At 40.1% G+C, this 19,539-nt stretch overlaps 1 protein-coding gene across 1 annotated transcript; it reads left to right on the top strand.

Annotated features, from left to right (window-relative positions):
• Nucleotides 1-678: 678 nt before the first annotated feature.
• On the top strand, nucleotides 679-19,280 carry LOC140116720 (organic solute transporter subunit alpha-like). Its single transcript, XM_072133159.1, has 8 exons — nucleotides 679-1,002; nucleotides 4,737-4,888; nucleotides 6,180-6,253; nucleotides 7,541-7,699; nucleotides 9,656-9,767; nucleotides 10,910-11,056; nucleotides 15,250-15,355; nucleotides 19,035-19,280. Exons 1-8 carry the CDS (start codon nucleotides 897-899, stop codon nucleotides 19,217-19,219), a joined length of 1,041 nt encoding a protein of 346 aa, XP_071989260.1. The 5' UTR covers nucleotides 679-896; the 3' UTR covers nucleotides 19,220-19,280.
• The last annotated feature ends 259 nt before the right edge of the window (nucleotides 19,281-19,539 follow it).

Genomic DNA, 19,539 nt, shown 5'->3' with positions numbered 1-19,539 from the left:
CCATTTAGGGTATGTCGCCATGCCACTCTCTAGCCTTCCGCTGCTGCCGCTGCCTCTGCATGCCGTCCCCTATAGTGTCAGGGTCAATTATTGGATGTTTTAGATGCTATCTAGCTTCATTCTGTCACTCTGTCATGGCCATGCTGTTGCCCATAATTTTGGCATAATGGTGCATTTAAGCAGCCTCAGAGGCATCCATGCATGCTGCCCCTGCTGTTTCCTGTCCATTTCCGTGGTGTTTCCATCCTTTTCTGAGGTTTCCAGGTGTTTGGCCAAGCTTCCCTGTGCAGAGCCTTGGTCCCCTTGAAAAATGCTCGAGTCTCCCATTGACTTCAATGGGGCTCGTTACTCGAAACGAGCACTCGAGCATCGGGAAAAGTTCGTCTCGAATAACGAGTACCCGAGCATTTTAGTGCTCGCTCATCTCTAGTCATAATGATTTAAGCGCCGGTACAGAGTAAAGTAGTGATTGGTGTCCCCCTGGTGTCTGTATCTGTCACAACGTCTATCAGTACTATTCAGGTGAGTCAGATAAAAACCATGTTTCTCTATTACACCTGATAACTGATTTACAACGTGCTTTTATATACTTTGGTTGATGTTTAGCTGAACTTGCCTTGTCTTAAAGACTTATACAGTGAGCTATAAGAAGCTCTGTGCAGTAGAAGCAGAGTCCAACTCAACTAAGTAAAGTTTTCTTAACTATATTTCAGCCTTAGGAGATCTACAAATTAAACAACACTGACTTCTTCTAGAGACATAAATAATTAGTGGCTGCATTTTCTTATAATTTGACATCTCACAGAAGAGAATTCTTGACTGTTAGAGCCTGAGAAAGACAAAGAACAAGAAGAAACCAGAGAAACGTGAAGTTTCTCCAGGAAGTTGAACCCAAAATGAATGTAACACAAGAGCCAATAACTTCAAATGTATCCATTCTTCCTTTCAACCCAATCTGTAGTAAAGTAAGACAAGCACCATACACATATGAAGTTCTTCAAGGTAAGTACAACTTATTCCACTTTGGTTAGGGTTTACGTATGATACCTCTGTTTTTTTATGTTAAACTATGCCAATTTTTATAGAAGTTTAAAATTTGTAGCCTGGGTTTTATTTGTGTTCCAACCAAATGACTCTCCAAGAAAATTCCATTCTCCCAAGGAAACCAGTATTGTTCTTATAAAATAAGTAGTTGAGAATTATTCTGTTTTTGAAATAATCTATTGTTACGATGTGTTATTATGGTAAACCACGCTGTACATATAATTTTATAATTTTTATAATAATGTATATTTTTATGCCTGATGAAGATCTCAGTCTAAGATCGAAACGCATAGCACCAAAAAAATTAAAAATACACCTTTTCCAAATTACCTGACGTGTATGCAGCACCATCCATCTACATCTCCGATCTTCTTTTTGTGCTTTGCAATCCACTGTACATATAAGTGATGCTGCGGTGAGTAAGTTCATCAATGCCAGACGAAAGATGATACCGATAGTTCTTGGTGCATACTTCTTCCATCGTATGTAGTATTATACAAATATGTAGCTCTGTCCTTGAATAGACTCCTGCAATGTAAGTGTTACATTCTTTTTTGTTGTAACTAAAATTATTTCTTGTCAAGTTTCCAGAATATGGATATAATTAGGAAGCTGGAGGTAGTATGAGGTTACTGTACATATACATGACCCCATTTCCAGAGATTTTTCACACAAACACAGTTCCCCTGGTTCTACCTTGTGCATGAAAATGTAGGATAATACAATAGCCATTCCCCGTGTTAAATTTGCAAAAGGCATAGGTGTAACGTGTATATGCAGTCAAACAGATGTGTGATGTTGCGCCAGATCCATCCTATGACAGAGCCAAAAGCTATCCACTAAAATGTTGCAGGATACATATACTTATACATTTACCAAGGGTGCAGTTAAAAATGTGAAATTAGTCTACAATAAAGTTTTTTTTATAAACTGGTGTACAGACAGGGGCATGCAGTGTCAGGGGGCTCTTAAATCTGGGGTATTGGGTGTGTATATTCTCTATGTCTGAGCATATACTGCATGGGTGTATATGGTACTGTATACATTTGTGCAAATGTTGTATTTATGTGTATATGGTTTGTATATACTTTATATATGTGTGTAAATTCTATACATGTGTGTCTACTATGGGGCCCTGGGCACAGATATTGTGTGTAGGTCTTCACTAAAGACAAGACTGGGTATCCCTTCCCCAGTAAGTGTACAGTGGCAGTAGTCACTATTGTTGCCTGTACTTAAAAAACATAAAACTTAAATGCCGACACTGATCAATCTTAAAACTTGAAAAAACAAAACAAAAGTAACACTGCATTGATGTTCAACACATTGTCACATCCAATAGTAGTAGCACAGAGACCCCCAAAATATGAATATTCATCAATGTAGCCATGATCTGTATGCCCAGTGTAACCAATTACTAGAAACTCGATTGGGGTTTTTTGTTTTTGCCATTTTTGTCTTATGTGTAAGCTGGTTTCAGAAGAGAGTGTTTTGTCCATAGAATACAAACTGTGTGGTGGCCACATTTCAAAGACAAGAATCCAAACATCACAGATATGGTTGATATTAGCAGTCCCTGGACAACCCCAAAGGACACCCACATTTTACTCGAATCATGTTTTCAATATGCTCTAATTGGCAATCCAGGGACTCCTTGCTTACATATAACTGTGATGCATGAAATCCCTTCTATAGAACATTGTGTGGTCCATTAAGTGCTTATTACATCTTTCAAGGACCAAATGCACTCACAACATTGCACCTACAACCACATCAAAACTGAATTCCGTTCCTTAAAATTTAGTTGTGATGCAGTTTGAGCAGCAACGTGTGAACACAACCTGAAACATTCCCTCTTTTACCTTCAAATAATGAATATTCAAAGTCTAAGTTTCAGTTGCGGAGCCCTGAAATTCTCATCATATTGAAGTTCAGTACATAGATCATCTATGGGTTAATAACTCTACATTGGCACTGATTTAGCTGGAGGGAGAAAGGTAAAAGAAAAGGTAAATAACCTGAGATGACAGAGAACACTGCCGCACCTCTTTATGGTGCTCTTGGCTTTAATAAAGGTGATTGACACCTGTACTGTATACCTCAGCTTTAACCTTTCTCAGGCTTCTCGCTGTCACTTGGCAGCTGTGACAAATATTAATAGTTTACGTTGCTCAATACTAATCTAATGGAAATTCAAACATACAACATATTAAAGTAACATTTTCCTAAATATAACTTTTTTATCACCAACAAATAAAATATTTATCCTTTATAAAAAGATTTCCAACTAGCATAGATTTGAGATTGTAAAAAAGTTTGATTTGAATCTTTAATCAGAAATTCTTATGTATTTGGATAGAAATGGTCTCACTGAATCAAACCTTTGTAACATGCACATTTTTCAAAGCTATTCTGCTTTCCAGTCAAAAGGAGCAAAGAAATTAGCAGAGCGTTTACCCTCAGCTTATTTCGGAACTACCATAGACCTGAATGGAGTGTGGCCACACATGCACAGTATGCAGTCTGCTCAGCCCAGTAGTGGGTCGGTGGAACATGAGGGACTAAGTCTTCATGGGAACAGTTTATTAGTTAACAAGTTATTCCATCATAACCCTAAATGTATGCACACAAGAAAGCTAGTTTGAATGTTGAAGACCTGTCACCAGAATTTTGCCAGTAATACCTGCTGGTAAAAGGTTAAAAGTCAAGCACATATAAACTAAAATTATCTGCCACTGAGGCACTGTACCTTAATTACAGCAATTTTTCTGATATGCAAATGAGTATGGATGAGTCAACTTCTGAAGAGAATAGTCATGTTTTCTCCAGGCTGCCCATGAACCACGCCCCCTTCTTTTGACTGACACCCGGCGCATACATGAAGTCCTCTCCCTGTCCAATTCCTGTGCTTACCAAAATACTGTCTCGCCTACTGCATGGTGTATTTAGCAAGTGCACTGTGGGGGAAACTGCAGGTCTCCTCACCACTTCATGTACCCCACAGTGGTGGACATGGTCACATGGAAGAGGGCACAACCAATTAAGACAGAGAGAGAAAAAGTTTGTGGAAAGTTTTAATGGCTGGAGATGTAGATTTCAGATGGGATGCCTGCACTGCACTTTTCAACAAAGGAACAGTGGGGGTAGTAATAAAGTCTATTGCACATGTTGATGACAGGTTCCCTTTAACTGGCCTTGACAAAGCACTGAACTAACATCATCGAACAAAAATCCCCATTGGAGAATGGCCAACTATACTTGTCTATGATCTCACTGGAAGTGTTGAAGAGATAAATTATAAGATAAAAACTGTGAAACATTAATTTGGTAAAAAGGACATAGTACTCTCCTGTTCACACCATCCATGCTTTCTAAATCTTTCAGTCCCTAGTTAAAGAATCGTGAACTGGTGGTCAAGATATTGTGGGGCTTTTATCTCCATACAGCCCCATATCAGTAACAAGTTATGTCTCTGTGATTATAAATTTAGGATATTGACAACATGTGATGAATTTGTACTACTCCTATAAAATTATACAGTGTTGCATTGCTGACAAAGTACATGAGTGAATGGCCTCTCTTCAGGTCATGACTGTAGGTAAGCAATGATATCATAGTTAGTAAAAAGTCTCACACAAGTTTTATTATTTTACCTTTGTGCTGACAATTATTTGCATCATTTGCTCCTCCAGAACTGGACGTCACTGGCATACTGCTGTATGCTACTATAACATTAATGACGCTAGTAACTGTGGTGGTGTTCTTAGAAGAAGTGCACTACATGTACAGGAAATTATCCGGAAGAACAAGAAAAATCACCATCTGGGTAAATGCTTCAGCACCGGTATGTACAATGAAGATCAATGACAGTACATTATTATTCATAATTAAAATGGGAAATCCACCCCAAACATATTAACAAAACTAAGAATGTAAAATAACCTTTCTCTCAGAGCTACTTAAAGGAAATCTACCATGGGCACTACCTTTTGTAAGATTCCCCATGGTACCTTCCCTGTATGGGCAGCAGATTCATTATGTATTTCACTAATGCTTTGATGCAGCTGCAGCAGAAATAAAGTTACAGGGGGCTACTAGGGGCATGGAGCACCTTGTACAGTAGTTCCCATTTGTCTGCTGGTGACGCACCGACATCAGGGAAGCTCTGCGCATACGCTGTAACTCCTCAGCAGCAGGTGCATCGCTACTGCTTTTGCGCAGAGCTCGATTGCTGCCAGAGATGTGCTAGAATTACGGACTGGATAGGTGGGTCTTTAGTGGCTACTAAAATAAATAAATAAAAGCCATAAAAATGCCTTAATTAATTAATAAATAAATGCGATAAAAAGGCCTTAATTAATTTTTAAAAAGTAAAAAATAAATAAATAAAAATTCTAAATCACCCCCCTTTACCTAGAACTGATATAATTATAAATAAAGTAAACATCATAAACATGTTAGGTATTTCCATCTCACAAAATGTCTGATCTATCGAAATATAATAACGTTTTTTTTCCCGGCGTTTAACTCTGTAGCGGAAAATAGCGCACAAAGTTGAAAATGTTAAAAAATTTAATAAAAAGTGATAAAAAGGCCTTTCAGTCCTTAAAATAGTAGCATTGAAGACATCATCAAAAGTTGCAAAAAGGGACACCACCCACAGCTCTGTACACTGAAGTATTAAAAAAGTTATTGGCGCCAGAAGATGGCAAAATGAAATAAATTTTTTGTACACGAGGTTTTCATTTTTGTAAATGTATGAAAACATTATAAAACCTATATAAATGTGGTATCACCGTGATCGTACCGACCCAAAGACTAAAGTAGACATGCCATTTTAGGCGCACAATGAAAGCTGTAAAATTCAAGTCCACAATAAAATAGTGCAAATGCATTTTTCACTAATTTCACTGCTTTTGGAATCTTTTTACCCGCTTCCTAGTACATGACATGAAATATTAAATACTGTCACTATGAAGTGCAATTTGTTATGCAGAAAACAAGTCCTCGCACAGCTCTTTACATGAGAAAAAAAAGTTATAGATTTTTGAAGGAGGGGATTGAAAAATGGAAATGCAAAACCAAAAAAGGGCCAGGTTGTTAAGGGGTTAACAGTCTCTTGTATTCTTTTACAGGTAATTACAATTACATCCTGTGTTGGAATGTGGATTCCTAAAAGTACAATGTTTACAGATTTTACTGCCTCTGTGTGAGTATTGAAAGCTCTGTCACAAATATTTACAGAAGTTATCTCAAAAGGGGTCATCAAGCTGATCAGGTGTTTGGCTTGGTCCCTATTCTTAATACCATAAGGGGGTAGGTGTGTTTGGCCAGACATTTACTTCACAACAGCCTGGGAAACTAAATATTACATGTGGCCATTATTTAAAGGGTTTTTCCCACTAAAAAAAATTCAAACATCCCCATCCCCTAGTGATGTTAACACAATAAAGATCATTTTAACCCCTCACTTTACAATTTACTCAGTTCTATTGCTGTTTTAGCTCCTATCACTCTCTTTGCTGCTCAGGGTGTGGGCGGGGCCTCACTAAGTAGACACATTACTGTATCCATCTCATTCTGTGGGGTGACAATGTGGTTAAATTATCAGGGTACAGGGTTTATATGCTCTTTCATCTGGCTTCTGTACTAACACACTGACACATAGAGATGAGACAGATAGGAGATGATGAGATGCCTATTGCACACACAGCCCTACTACAGATCACAGATCATGAGATCCATTAGATGCCTATTATACACACAAGTCTGCTACATCTCACTGACATGTGGCTGCCTCTACCTTCCTCCAGATCACTTATCTCCTTGTAGCTTGTAGTTTGCAGCCTCTCTCTCTGCTCACCATGTGCTGGCAGGATGTGATCAGTGAGAGTCTCTGAGCTCCATGCAGGGGGCGTGGCTACAGCCACACAATAGAAACTCAGCTCCACAGTCTCACACAAAAATCCAAGATGGCCGCCACCTGACCCTAAGTGAGAAGTTACAGGGTCGTGTCTATGGGAAACTGAAATTGTGTGCAGCAGGATTGATAGAGACAGTCTCTGAAATGCTGCATTTTTGTTAATAACAGTGAATTAGAAAATGTGTTATTTTGTTATGCTGAGTACATATAAGAAACTTGTCTACATGGGAATACACCTTTAATACAAAAGAATGAGAGTCCCTCCTACAGGCCATCACTCTATTATGGTAGATAAAAGGAGTCCACAGAGGGGGCTCTCTTTGGTTTTCACAATAGCCTAATAGGACATATTGGGCCAGATTTCTCAAAAGTAGTCCAAACTGTACTATGTGGCGCACGGTCTTAAATTATCTGGAGACCCAGTGTATTTTTCACATGAGCAGATATTTGTTGTTATGGTCATGCCAAGGCTACATTGCCATTTTTGTAAGGCAGTCCTTGCTGTTTAATGATGGAACTATGATGCAGTGGCATAAAATATCCAACTTCTCTTTCATCTATTCTTTCTCATAGGTTTCTGGCTGTTCTTATCCACCAATTTCAGCTGATGCTGGTGAACGAATGTGGGGGTAAAAAAGAATTTCTTAAGAAGTTTGCAGACACAAAGCTTCAGCTCCACACAGGCCCATTATGCTGCTGCTGTGTATGTTTTCCAAGAAAAGATATTCACAGGTTGGTTTACTGGTTATTGATCTAATTAGTTTCCCTTTGATCTTGTTATGACATGAGGAATTCTCCCCTAAAATCTTCTTACCTTGATTTACATGCAATCATCCTGATATATAATGAAATTGTAAAAATGCTCGTTACCCTAGGGGTGTCTCGGGAATTGTTTTCTTATTCTTTATCAGCTCTGTGAACCCTGAAAAACTACATTTATAAAAATATGTTAATCAACCAGAGGCCCTCCAGACTACGTCAACGGAGCGCCTCCTGGCTCCGGCTGCTCATTAATTATGCACACCCACATTATCTATATTCATCCGTGGTGAGGCCCACAAGAGCTGCAGAAAGCCGGTAATGTTTAATGATGTCTAAAAGTCTTGCCCTTGCGCTTACTCTGTGTAGCTGTCTGGAGACCAGTGTGGCTGCGCAAGTAAACCCAACTGCTTTGCACACTCTTGGCATTCTCTTAATGAGCTTAAAGAGATAGTCACCTGAAATGGTCTTACAACAGTCTTGATGGAGTTCAGAGAGATGCTTAGCACTTGTTGGAACTTTTGCCTTCACTCTACGGCCCAGCTCACGCTAAACCATCTCAATTGGGTTCAGGTCTGGTGATTGTGGAGGCCAGGTCATCTGGTGTAGCACCCCATCACACTCCTTCTTGGTCAAATAGCTCTTATGCAACCTGGAGGTGTGTTTGGGCTCATTGTCCTGCTGAAAAATAAATGATGGTCCAAATAAACCCATACCAGATGGAATAGCAGGCTGCTGCAAGATGCTGTGGTAACCATGCTAGTTCAGTATACCTTCAATTTTGCATAAATCTCCAACAGTGTCACCAGCAAACCACCCCCACACCATCACATCTTCACCTTCATGCTTCATGGTGGGAACCAGGCATGTAGAATCCATTCGTTCATCTTTTCTGCAGCGCACAAAGACATGGTGGTTGGAACCAAAGATCTCAAATCATCAGACCAAAGAACAGATTTCCACTGGTCTAATGTCCATTCCTTGTGTTCTTTAGCACAAACAAGTCTCCTGTGCTTGTTGCCTGTCCTATGCAGTGGTTTCCTAGCTGCTATTTTACCATGAAGGCTGCTACACACAGTCTACTCTTAACAGTTGGTGTAGAGATGCGTCTGCTGCTAGAACTCTGTGTGGCAGTCACCTGGTCTCTCATCTGAGCTGTTGTTAACCTGTGATTTCTGAGGCTGGTGACTTGGATGAACTTATGCTCCGCAGCAGAGGTGACTCTTGGTCTTCCTTCCCTGGAGCGCTCCTCATGTGAGTCAGTTTCTTTGTAGCGCTTGATGGTTTTTGCAACTGCAGTTGGGCACACTTTCAAAGTTTTCCCATTTGTTCGGACTGACTGACCTTCATTACTTAAAGTAATGATGCGCACTTGTTTTTCTTTATTTAGCTGCTTTTTTCTAGCCGTAATACAAATGCTAACAGTCTATTCAGTAGGAATCCACCTGACTTCCGCACAACACAACTGATGATCCCTAGCCCATTTATAAGGCAAGAATTCCCACTTACTATCCCTGACAGGGCACACATGTGATGTGAAAACCTTTTCAGGTGACTACCTCTTGAAGATAATCAAGAGAATGACAAGAGTGTGCAAAGCAGTAATTAAAGCAAAAGGTGGCTACTTTGAAGAACCTGGAATATAAGACATATATTCAGTTGCTTTCCACTTTTTAGTTAAATATATAATTCCACAGGTGTTAATTCATAGTGTTGATGCCTTCAGTGTGAATATACAATTTTTATATTCATGAAAATACAGAAAACTCTTTAAATGAGAAGGTGTGTCCAAACTTTTGATCTGTACTGTATGTGTACATATTATTCATGTACCACTCACATTTAATTATCGTCCCTCAAGTATCAAAATAAAAATTCAATATATTGTAAAAGAAGTAAATAATATTTTTTAATTGTATATATTTACAGTCGCACTTTATTTATGCTGAAGTTGGGGACATTTCAGTTTGTTTTGCTGAGGCCAGCTCTTATGTTTTTGGCAGTCGTGCTTTGGACTAATGGAACATATGCCATCGGTAATGTAAGTATTTTATTGTTTCTGTCAAAATGCAGGGTATATTGCAGTACTACTGTATCTGCGTTATTGAAACACAATGGGGCAGATTTATCACTGTTTCTACTGTTCCACGCAAAATATGGCAAAGTTTAAGACTGTGTATTCTCAATTTGAACCTCCTATTTACAACCACAAATTATTGTCACATTTGCATAATTTCTTTGTGTTGTCCCAAGTACTGCTGCAGCGGCTCCTCACTGCAAACTCCAAACTTTAACAGGGTAAACATAATGGGGCAGATTTACTTACCCGGTCAATTTGCGATCCAGCGGCGCGTTCTCTGCAGTGGATTCGGGTCCGGCCGGGATTCACTAAGGTAGTTCCTCCGCCGTCCACCAGGTGGTGCTGCTGCGCTGAAGAGCATCGGAACGCGCTGGAGTTCACCGAGGCCGGCTGAGTGAAGGTAAGTGCAAGCTCCACAACACATTTTCCGTTTTTAAATGCGGCGGTTTTTCCGAATACGTAGGGTTTTCGTTCGGCCACGCCCCCCCCGATTTCCGTCACGCATGCCGGCGCCGATGCGTCACAATCCGATCGCGTGCGCCAAAATCCCGGGGCAATAGAGGGAAAATCGGCACAAATCGGAAATATCCAGGTAACACGTTGGGAAAAACGCGAATCGGGCCCTTAGTAAATGACCCCCAATAAGTGTGACCCTATTAGGGTCTTATATTTATCCTGTAAAAGTTTGGGACTACTGGACAACCCCTGGGATGCTGTGGATTTCTGTGTCAAAAAGTGTGGTTTCTTATGTGCACTTCATAGTATAACTACTGCAGGTTTGATGCATGTTTAACTCACTATGCATTGCAAACAGTGAAATCTTCAGTGAAAATTCACAGCATTAAAGGGATTTTACCAGTATCTTGGTACTATGCAACTTTACCTGCCTCCCAGAAGCGTAATGATTACAAAGATCGGAGAGTAGAGTCTCTAACCAATCAAATAGGAGCCCAGCTGCAGTTCTAGGCTCTGGTCACTATAAAGGAAATGTACCTGGACTTCCAACTGTACTCTGTTATTAACTTAACGAAAGCTACATTTTTTTCTAAGTAAATTCCTATCAATGCTTGAAATGCTTGATAATGTGTTCTGTTCTTTTACAGTCTCGCGCAGATTCAGCTACAATCTACATTAATGTCCTAGTTGGTGTGATCACTATTGTTTCACTCTGGGCTGTGGGAATTATGTTCAACCTTGTAAGACCTTCTTTGACAAACAGAAATATAATCTCAAAATTTTCCTGTTATGAGGTGAGAAATTAATGTATAATTGAATATATATCTATCAGGTTCTTTTATGTGATATGACTATGTTTGGTATCATTATGCTGAATAATATTGGAACATTCATGGATGTTAGAGCTTAACAAGTGCAAACTTTACACAAAAGATGGCATTAAATAAGCATATATTAAGCTGATCATTTTCCTGGCTTAGGGTTATAACTAGAGATGGGCGAATCAATTCTAAAGAATCGGAATTCGGTCAGAATTTCAGGAAAACTTAGATTCATCACGAATCCGAAGTTTACGGTGATTCGTGGGAACAAAGGTTTTTTTCCCCCTCCTTTGTTACCAAAATGGGCGTGAGAACAACGTGTTACATGGGCCAGAGAACTCTGGGAAGAAGAAAGGAACACCCTCGATCACATGTGCAGACCTGTAAGCCAATCAGTGACCAGCAGAGTTATGTGATGTCACACAGCCCTATAAAAACAGACAGCCATTTCCAATCGCGGCATTTCATACTGCATGTGCTGTCTCCAGCGTCTAGCTGTTTGTACTGTGCTGAAGTGATTTTTGCTCCAACCCAGTCCGTTTTGTATAACCCAAATAGCAGTTCTATTTTGTTGCTGAAGTGAATAGGAAGAATTCTGTGTAAAATCCATATACTTTCTGTAGTGATTTCTGCTTCAATCCCAGGATGTCCGTTTTGGGGGATCTGTATACCCCAAATAGTAGTTCTATTTTGTTGCTGAAGTGAATAGGAAGAATTCTGTGTAAAATACACATACTTTCTGTAGTAATTTCTGCACTGGAGAAGTGATGACTACATCTCATGGCCACATGAGTCTGGTGGGGGCTGAACTGGAAGAGGAGGAGGACATTGGAGCACAAGCAAAGTCTGGTGAAATCAGTGGTTTTTCCACTCAGCTGACAAGAGAGGAGGCGGAGGAGGTAGAAGACGAGGCAGATGACCCAGAAGCACTGTGGCAGTATACAGTGGAGATGGAGCCCAGGAGTCCCTAAGAGTCACTTGCGCAGATGGCCCGCAGCATGCTGCTTTGCCTATCTAGTGACAGATGAATAGTCAACATCCGGCATAGGGATCAGTTTTGGCTCTCCACCCTCTTGGACCCTCGCTACTGGTCAAAAATGGGTGACTTTTTTCCATCTGCCGAGAGGGAGGAACAACTGACGTGCTATAGAGAAATACTGAAAAAAAAGTTGGCTGCTGCCATTGTCCATCCTCTGTCAGGTCTGACGGCGGGATTCCTGGCAGTGATCGCTCACGTACTACTGTCACGGCTGCTGTGGGTAGATGGGGAGGTAAGAGCAGTAGAAGCTCAGGAGCTTAAGCCTGGATTCCTTTTTGAGCAACTTCCTTCAACCGCCTAGTGAGGAGGGTAGCCGCACCAGCAGCAGCAGCAGGATATGGAGCAGATCCTGCAACAGCAGGTGGTGGCCTACTTAAACAGCACTTTACCACCTCAGGTAGGGGATCCGCTGGACTACTGGGCAGCCAAACTTGATGCATGGCCGCAACTTGCAAAGTTTTCAGTAGAGAAGCTGTCCTGCCCGGCCAGTAGTGTGGCATCAGAGCGGGTGTTCAGTGCGGCAGGGACCATCATTACCCCAAGGAGAACCCATTTGTTCACCCGTAATGTGGAGAGACTTACCTTTGTCAATATGAATCAGGCTTGGATCGGCCAGGATTCCAACACACCAATGCCTTATGCATCAGATTAGATCAGCCATGAAACCTCCCCCAAACATTGAGAAATGAATCTGGATTCCAGCCACTATTCTGATGCTGCCACCCACCTGATGCCACACATCTGCTGCCAGTTGCTCCATCTGCCTCCCACCATTTTTACCAGGGACTGGAATTGTCCACCACCTCCACAATCTGTCATTGTGCCACTCTGTGGGCTTCTGCTGCTGACTCCTCCTCGCACTCTATCATTGTGCCACTCTGTGGTTTACTATGTTGCTGCAACCTCCACACTCTATCATTGTGCCACTCTGTGGGCTCCTGCTGCTGACGCCACCTCCACACTCTATTATTGTGCCACTCTGTGGCTTAGCATGTTGCCCCCACCTCCACTCTGTCATTGTGCCACTCTGTGGGCTCCTGCTGCTGCTGCCGCTACCTCCACACTATATCATTGTGCCATTGGCCTACCATGTTGGTTCCAGCTCCAGAATTTGTCATTGTGCCACTATCTGACCTCATGCTGCTGCTGCCACCTTTGCCATTCTTTTTTGGCAAAGACATAATATTTTCAAGAAAATTGTAATGTATGATGCATGTGGCTTCTCTCATCTTCAAATTCAAATTTACAACTTTTGAAATTCAAAATTTCAACTTTAAATTCATTTCAAACTTCTTCATTGTGCCACAATGTGGTCTCCCATGTTGCTGCCAGTTAAAGAATCGTCATCGTGACACTCTCTGACCTCTTGCTGCTGTTCTTTTTTGGCAAAGACATATAAGACATATAAGATATTTTCAGGAAAATTGTAATCAAGGATGCATGTGGTGTTCATTTCAAACTTCATCATTGTGCCACACTGTGGGCTACCACGTTGCCACCACCTCCCCTCTGTCTTTGTTCCACTTTCTGACCTCCAGCTGCTGCTGCTGCCACCTCCACACTCTGTCATTGTGCCACTCTGTGGCCTACCATGTTTCTTCCACCTCCATAATTTGTCATTGTGCCACTCTGCGGCCTACTCATGCTGCTGCCAACTGACCGCTGTCTCCCTGGAACACCCTGTGAATTCCATAATGCTGTTTTCATCCTTCACCACTCTATGATGTTGCCACTATGTTTGGTTTTCCCCTTCATTTCATCTGTCAGAAGGAATAAAAAGCCTCAGGATTGATAGCCAGAAGCAGGAGTGGAGAGAGAACACAGAGGATATGCAAATATCCCATTTACTGGTCATCTCTAACTTTGGATCCACTCCTGTTTGTTTTTGGCTTTAGCAATACTGATGGATTATTGACCGTTTGAAAGCGGACACTGACGCGTGAAAAGAAGGGCAAAATGATCAGTGTCATCAATGCAAAATTAATGCCGACACCCTCTCCACTCCTTTGGGTGGGTTCTACATGTATCCACGTTTAACAGAACAGGTTCTGTCTTATCTATGGAATCATCTGATGTCAGTGTAAAGACGTTACCTTGTCAGGCTGCGTTCCCGCTTCGCTTATTTGGTGAAGTTGGCCTCTGTAAGTGCGCATGGAAGTGAAGAGTGAAGCGATCCTAAGAGCGGCGGCTGTCATGTGCGTGTCATACTAAAATACAGCATTGTCTGAAGACCAAACAACGCTCCCTATGCATATTTGAGCATGGCACAACGTTCTACAGCACCCGACAGGCTCTCTGCAGCCAGGAAATACCTGTTTTTTTAACGTGATTTTTCATGATTTGATTTGGGTCGAATCAAATTTTTTCAAAAAATTCAGCGAATCGGGTCAAACCGAATTTCAGCAAATTCACCCATCTCTAGTTATAATATTATAATTTAAGTAGTTCCTGGCAGAGAAGCAGTCACAGATTTCATCCACCAGAAACACATGATACATCTCTGTTAAAGCAATCAGAGATATATCCCAGCCATATTCTCTGACAGGGAAGGTGCAGTAACATAATTCTACACAGGCACAGGATAATATGTGACTATGTAGATGTGGAGCTGGGGTACTACTAGCTGCTGCGATGGGGTTCACTGTATGTTCACCTTCTATGTAGACTATAGGGTTAAGGTGAAAGGAGACTGCACAGTAGTGGCAGGACCAATGAGAAGTTGGAAGTTACAAGAAATTATGGGGATTGTAGAAAACTGCCAATAAATGTAAATTCTCTGAAACTGTACCACTTCCTCACCTGTGGAAAGTGAAATCGCCAAAATTCCTCTGCACAATAATACTTGCATTTTGGGAGAATTTATGAGTAAAGATGACCAGGTAACCACACCTTTACGACCAAGTGAAAACACTTTTACGAACTCTGCACTTTTTTCGTCTCATAGGATAAACTCCCCATGTGTTAGGACAGTTGGAGTTGTACAAAAAAATTCTTTATGAATGCAATGCTGTTATACAGTACAATTTAACTATAACAGATATAACATTTTAACTAACAGTTTAGCCCCTGTAAGTTTTTCATGTATGGATTCATTTGCTTTCATTTGGTTTCATTTGCATTGTTTTAGTTTGTTGTTATTCTGAGCCAACTTCAGACGTCTATTATCAATATTCTTGGTACCACTGGTGTCATCTCCTGCGTTCCACCACGTCCTGGTCCATCCAGAGCTTCATGTAAGTAAACATTATTTAAACAATAAATAAACTTTAATTTGTTAGGTAATTTATGGAGTCATATGTGTATATATATAATTGAAATATATTATTTAACTAGATATATTTAACAGATTTATATATAGTTATATAACACAGAGAAAATGTATGTCTCTTCACACCACTATAGAGTGACCACATAGTGGTAGGTACTGGTTCACTTCTCCTTATTAGTAATCACATGACATACTGTAGTAAATTACAGGAGACATCTCTGTACCCTGTGCCATCTTGAATTTGTTAAAGAAAGCAAGTATGGTGGATTTAGGACACTAAACTGCCCATGGGTCCTTATGGGGTGTTTAAAGTTAGTTAGATGTGAGTCTGATAAAAGACTGATACAGATGCAGTACAAAATCCCCATATACTGCAATACTACGTATTGTAGTATATGGTGGGAGTAATCAGACACCTTAGGTTTCAAGTACCCTAGAGTCTCTAAAAACACAGCAACAAATTTAAAAAAACCCTAAAAATTCTAATCACCCGCTTTCAAAAGAACTATAAAGATATAGATATAAAAATAAATAAAAAAGTAAAATCAAAAACATGTTAGGTATAGCCACATCCCAAAACTCATGATCTTTAAAAAAAAATTTTAAATGTTTATTCCCGATGGTGAAACTTAACGGAAAATATCGCCCAAATGATTGAATTACCACTTTTTCACCATTTTGCATCATATAAAATTTTTAATTAAAAGTGATCAAAAGGTTGTATAGTCCCCAAAAAGGTAGCACGAAAACATCATCTCATCCCACAAAAAAATAACACCTTACACACCTCCGTATACCAAAGTATGGAAAAATTATTAGCACCAGAATTTGGGAAAATCTAGATTTTTTTTGTACAAAAGGTTTTAATTTTTTAAAAATCTATTACAAAATAATAAAACCTATATAAATTTGGCATCGCTGTGATCGTAACAAACCAAAGACTATTGGAGGTGTTATTTGGAGCGCACAGTTAAAGTTGTAAAATCAGAGCCCGCAAGAAAGTGAAACAAATGTGTTTTTTTGCAAATTTCACCACATTTGGAATTTTTTTCCAGCTTTCCAGTGCACGGCATGGAATATTAAATACTGTCACTAGGAAGGACAATTTGTTGCATAGAAAATAAGTCCTTACACATCTCTTTAAAAAGTCATGGATTTTTGATGGTGAGGAGCAAAAATGGAAACCAGTGTTAAGGGGTTAACAGGGAATTGAGCATTTTAGCAGGTAGGAGAGGACTAACAACAGGAGAGCCAGATTCCTCTTTTAAGATATATTACAAAGTTTCTTATATTGACATGAACTTTTCATTTAAAAAAAAGTACTATGACAGTAAGGGGGAAAACAAAAGAGAAATTGTTTAGATCCTTTTTTGTTTTTTTTTCTATAGATTTTAAATCACAGTGAACAAAACAAGAGAAAAAAATGACACAATTAAACAGAAAAAATAACATTTATCTAGAAACAGAAATTGAAAATGCCATCTAAAGACAGGTGATAGTCAGAGGTACTATTATTTAACCTGTTATTGAGGCTATGGTATATTTTGTAACAACGGGAATTGGAAAATGTTTCATTGTGTAACAATCCTAATAATAGGAAATAAGGATGAGGTTGATGGTTTGTGTAACTCCATCCACAGTACATATAAAACATGTAATATTCTGTCAAACACAAAATCAAGGCTGTTGTGTTGCTCCTGTCGTTTCTCTATTGTCATCTCATTCCAACATATAGCATTGGGTGGGTCAGCTAGACAGGGCTCCTATGCACTTTGGATGTGTGATCGAACATTAGTTATCACCACAACAAAACAGGAGGTTATATGGGAGTTATGTGATAACATAGACCTACAATTACATCAATAACTACAGCCTTTAGAATTTTAAGCTGTTTTCTAGTCATACAAAAATTTGTGGCAGTAAGCTGTAGATATTATATGCAGTAATTCCTTAACAATTACTGTATATACTTGTGTATAATCTGGTGAAAAAGGCCTACTCAGCTTATACGCAAGTGTATAAAAAAAGAACAAACTTACCAGTCATACTCACCTTTAGGCAGAGATACGTCCATGCGCTTTTCCCGCTGGCTCACAATATTATGCAGTGGTGTCACCGCTGATGACGTCACAGTGTGCGTCGGTGGGTAGAGTGCATCTAAGTGTCTCTGCCCACTCTGTTACTTGCGAAGAGAAGACGGAAGAGGAGCCGCGTAGAGTATCGGGGAGCATTGAAAGAAGAGTATGTAAGTTTTTTTAACATGTTGAGGGGCTGCAGGGCATTTCATTAGTAGGGGGGCTGGCTGCAGGACATTTCATCAGTAGGGGAGGCTAGCTGCAGGGCATTTCATCAGCAGGGGGATCTGGCTGCAGGATATTTCATTAGTAGGTGAGGCTGGCTGGAAGGCATTTCATCAGTAGGGGGGTTGGCCATAGGGCATTTCATCAGTGGGGGTGGGGGGGGGTGCTGGCTGCAGGGCATTTCATCATTAGGAGGTGTTGATTTAAGGGCATATCACCATAAGGGGTGCTGAAGGGGATTTCATTACTAGGTGAGGCTGCTAGGCATTACATTACTGGGGGAAGTTGCTGGGCATTACAGTACCAATGCATTTCCCACCCTAGGCTTATACTTCAGTCAATAAGTTTTCCCAGTTATTGGTGGCAAAATTAGGGGCCTTGGCTTATACTTGGATCGACTAATACTTGAGTATATACAGTATGTAAAAAAGACCACATGACAGACTTCCTATCTTGTTCTCCAGTTGCTATTGATTTTTGTATCTAAATTCACAACAATTTTACCACTTTTAAGATTGTACAGTATTCTTAGTAGCCTCTATTACCTCTAGAGCCCACATTCTCCTATAAGGAAGTTTGTTATATGGCCCATTATTTTTCAGTTCTGCATCCTGGAGAGCACAGGCCCGGGAGGAGGAGCACCCTTAACCCCTCCTCCCTCCATAGGCAGACAAGCGGCAAAGTGTCCTTTGGCAAATAGGCAGAGCAGCTGTCCGACCACTTGCTCACCACAAGAGCCATAGGTCTATGGGAGCTGTGATCACAGACCCCATAATGGCCATCTGAATGAGGCCTTACGCTTGGCTGTTCTTATCTCCTATACTGCTACCTCCTATTTTGATTATCACTGAACATTTCTATGAATTCAATTTCGCAAGACACAAGACAGAAAGCCACTGATGCGGATTTCATAGATGCAGAGGATGTGCGGGAGAAAAGTAATGAGTCACATGAGCAAAGCTTTGACACAGTAGCTAAAAATGCACAGCAAACTGAAAGTCAAGACCACATAGCTTCAGTAAAATGAAGGCTACATGTCACACAATGATGTAAAACAGTGTTACTCCTCCTGTACACATACCAGACTGCTGACCACTACAATGTTGCTTGAAAGATTCAGTATTGTACACATTAAATTATACATGAAACAGAATAATCTGTCTTCACTATACAAGCATGAAGCACGAAATTGACATAAAAGGATCAATTTAGGGGTCACCAACCAATCCTATATGCAGCTGGGGTTTAGGTTCTAAATCTTAAGGCTCAAATTTGCATTTAAAATTCCTGTGGTTTATAATTCATCTAATATCTTATATTTTGCAAATGTCCCTTTAATTTCAGACATGAATCAGCAACTTCTGATCATTGAAATGTTCCTGACTACAGTGATCTGCCGAATCCTCTATCGGAGGAGATATGAGGAGGAACATCTACTCTGTGAAGTTGAGGAAACCAAGGATAATCTGCAGAATAGCACACTTTGTCTCAATGGAAAAACAATTGATGAAGGACCTCAAACGCTTTAAAGGATACCTGACAACTGTAATGGGAACTTCAGTTTCTGCTTTCAAATGTTATTGGACTACAAGAAATGCTTTTGTAAACATTTATATATAATATTAAGGTTTTCTCATTTTATGTATTGTATGCTATTCACGAATTATAACATTTACTTAGGATTGTAAAGGAGGCTTGTACTTCGTTTATAACATTCCTTTTCATTATTTTGGCAACACATGTTATAACTTATATAAAACTTTTTTCAAACTCCCTTTACTGGCCTTTGTGGATTTATAGAAATCTGAAGGAGGACTTGGTGAATAAAACCTTCCTTGTAGTGGATTCA

This window comes from Engystomops pustulosus, chromosome 2 (genome assembly GCF_040894005.1).
Source record: "Engystomops pustulosus chromosome 2, aEngPut4.maternal, whole genome shotgun sequence".
Taxonomy (NCBI): domain Eukaryota; kingdom Metazoa; phylum Chordata; class Amphibia; order Anura; family Leptodactylidae; genus Engystomops; species Engystomops pustulosus.
The sequence above is the reverse complement of the archived record's forward strand: the minus strand, read 5'-3'. Positions and strand labels throughout refer to the sequence as shown.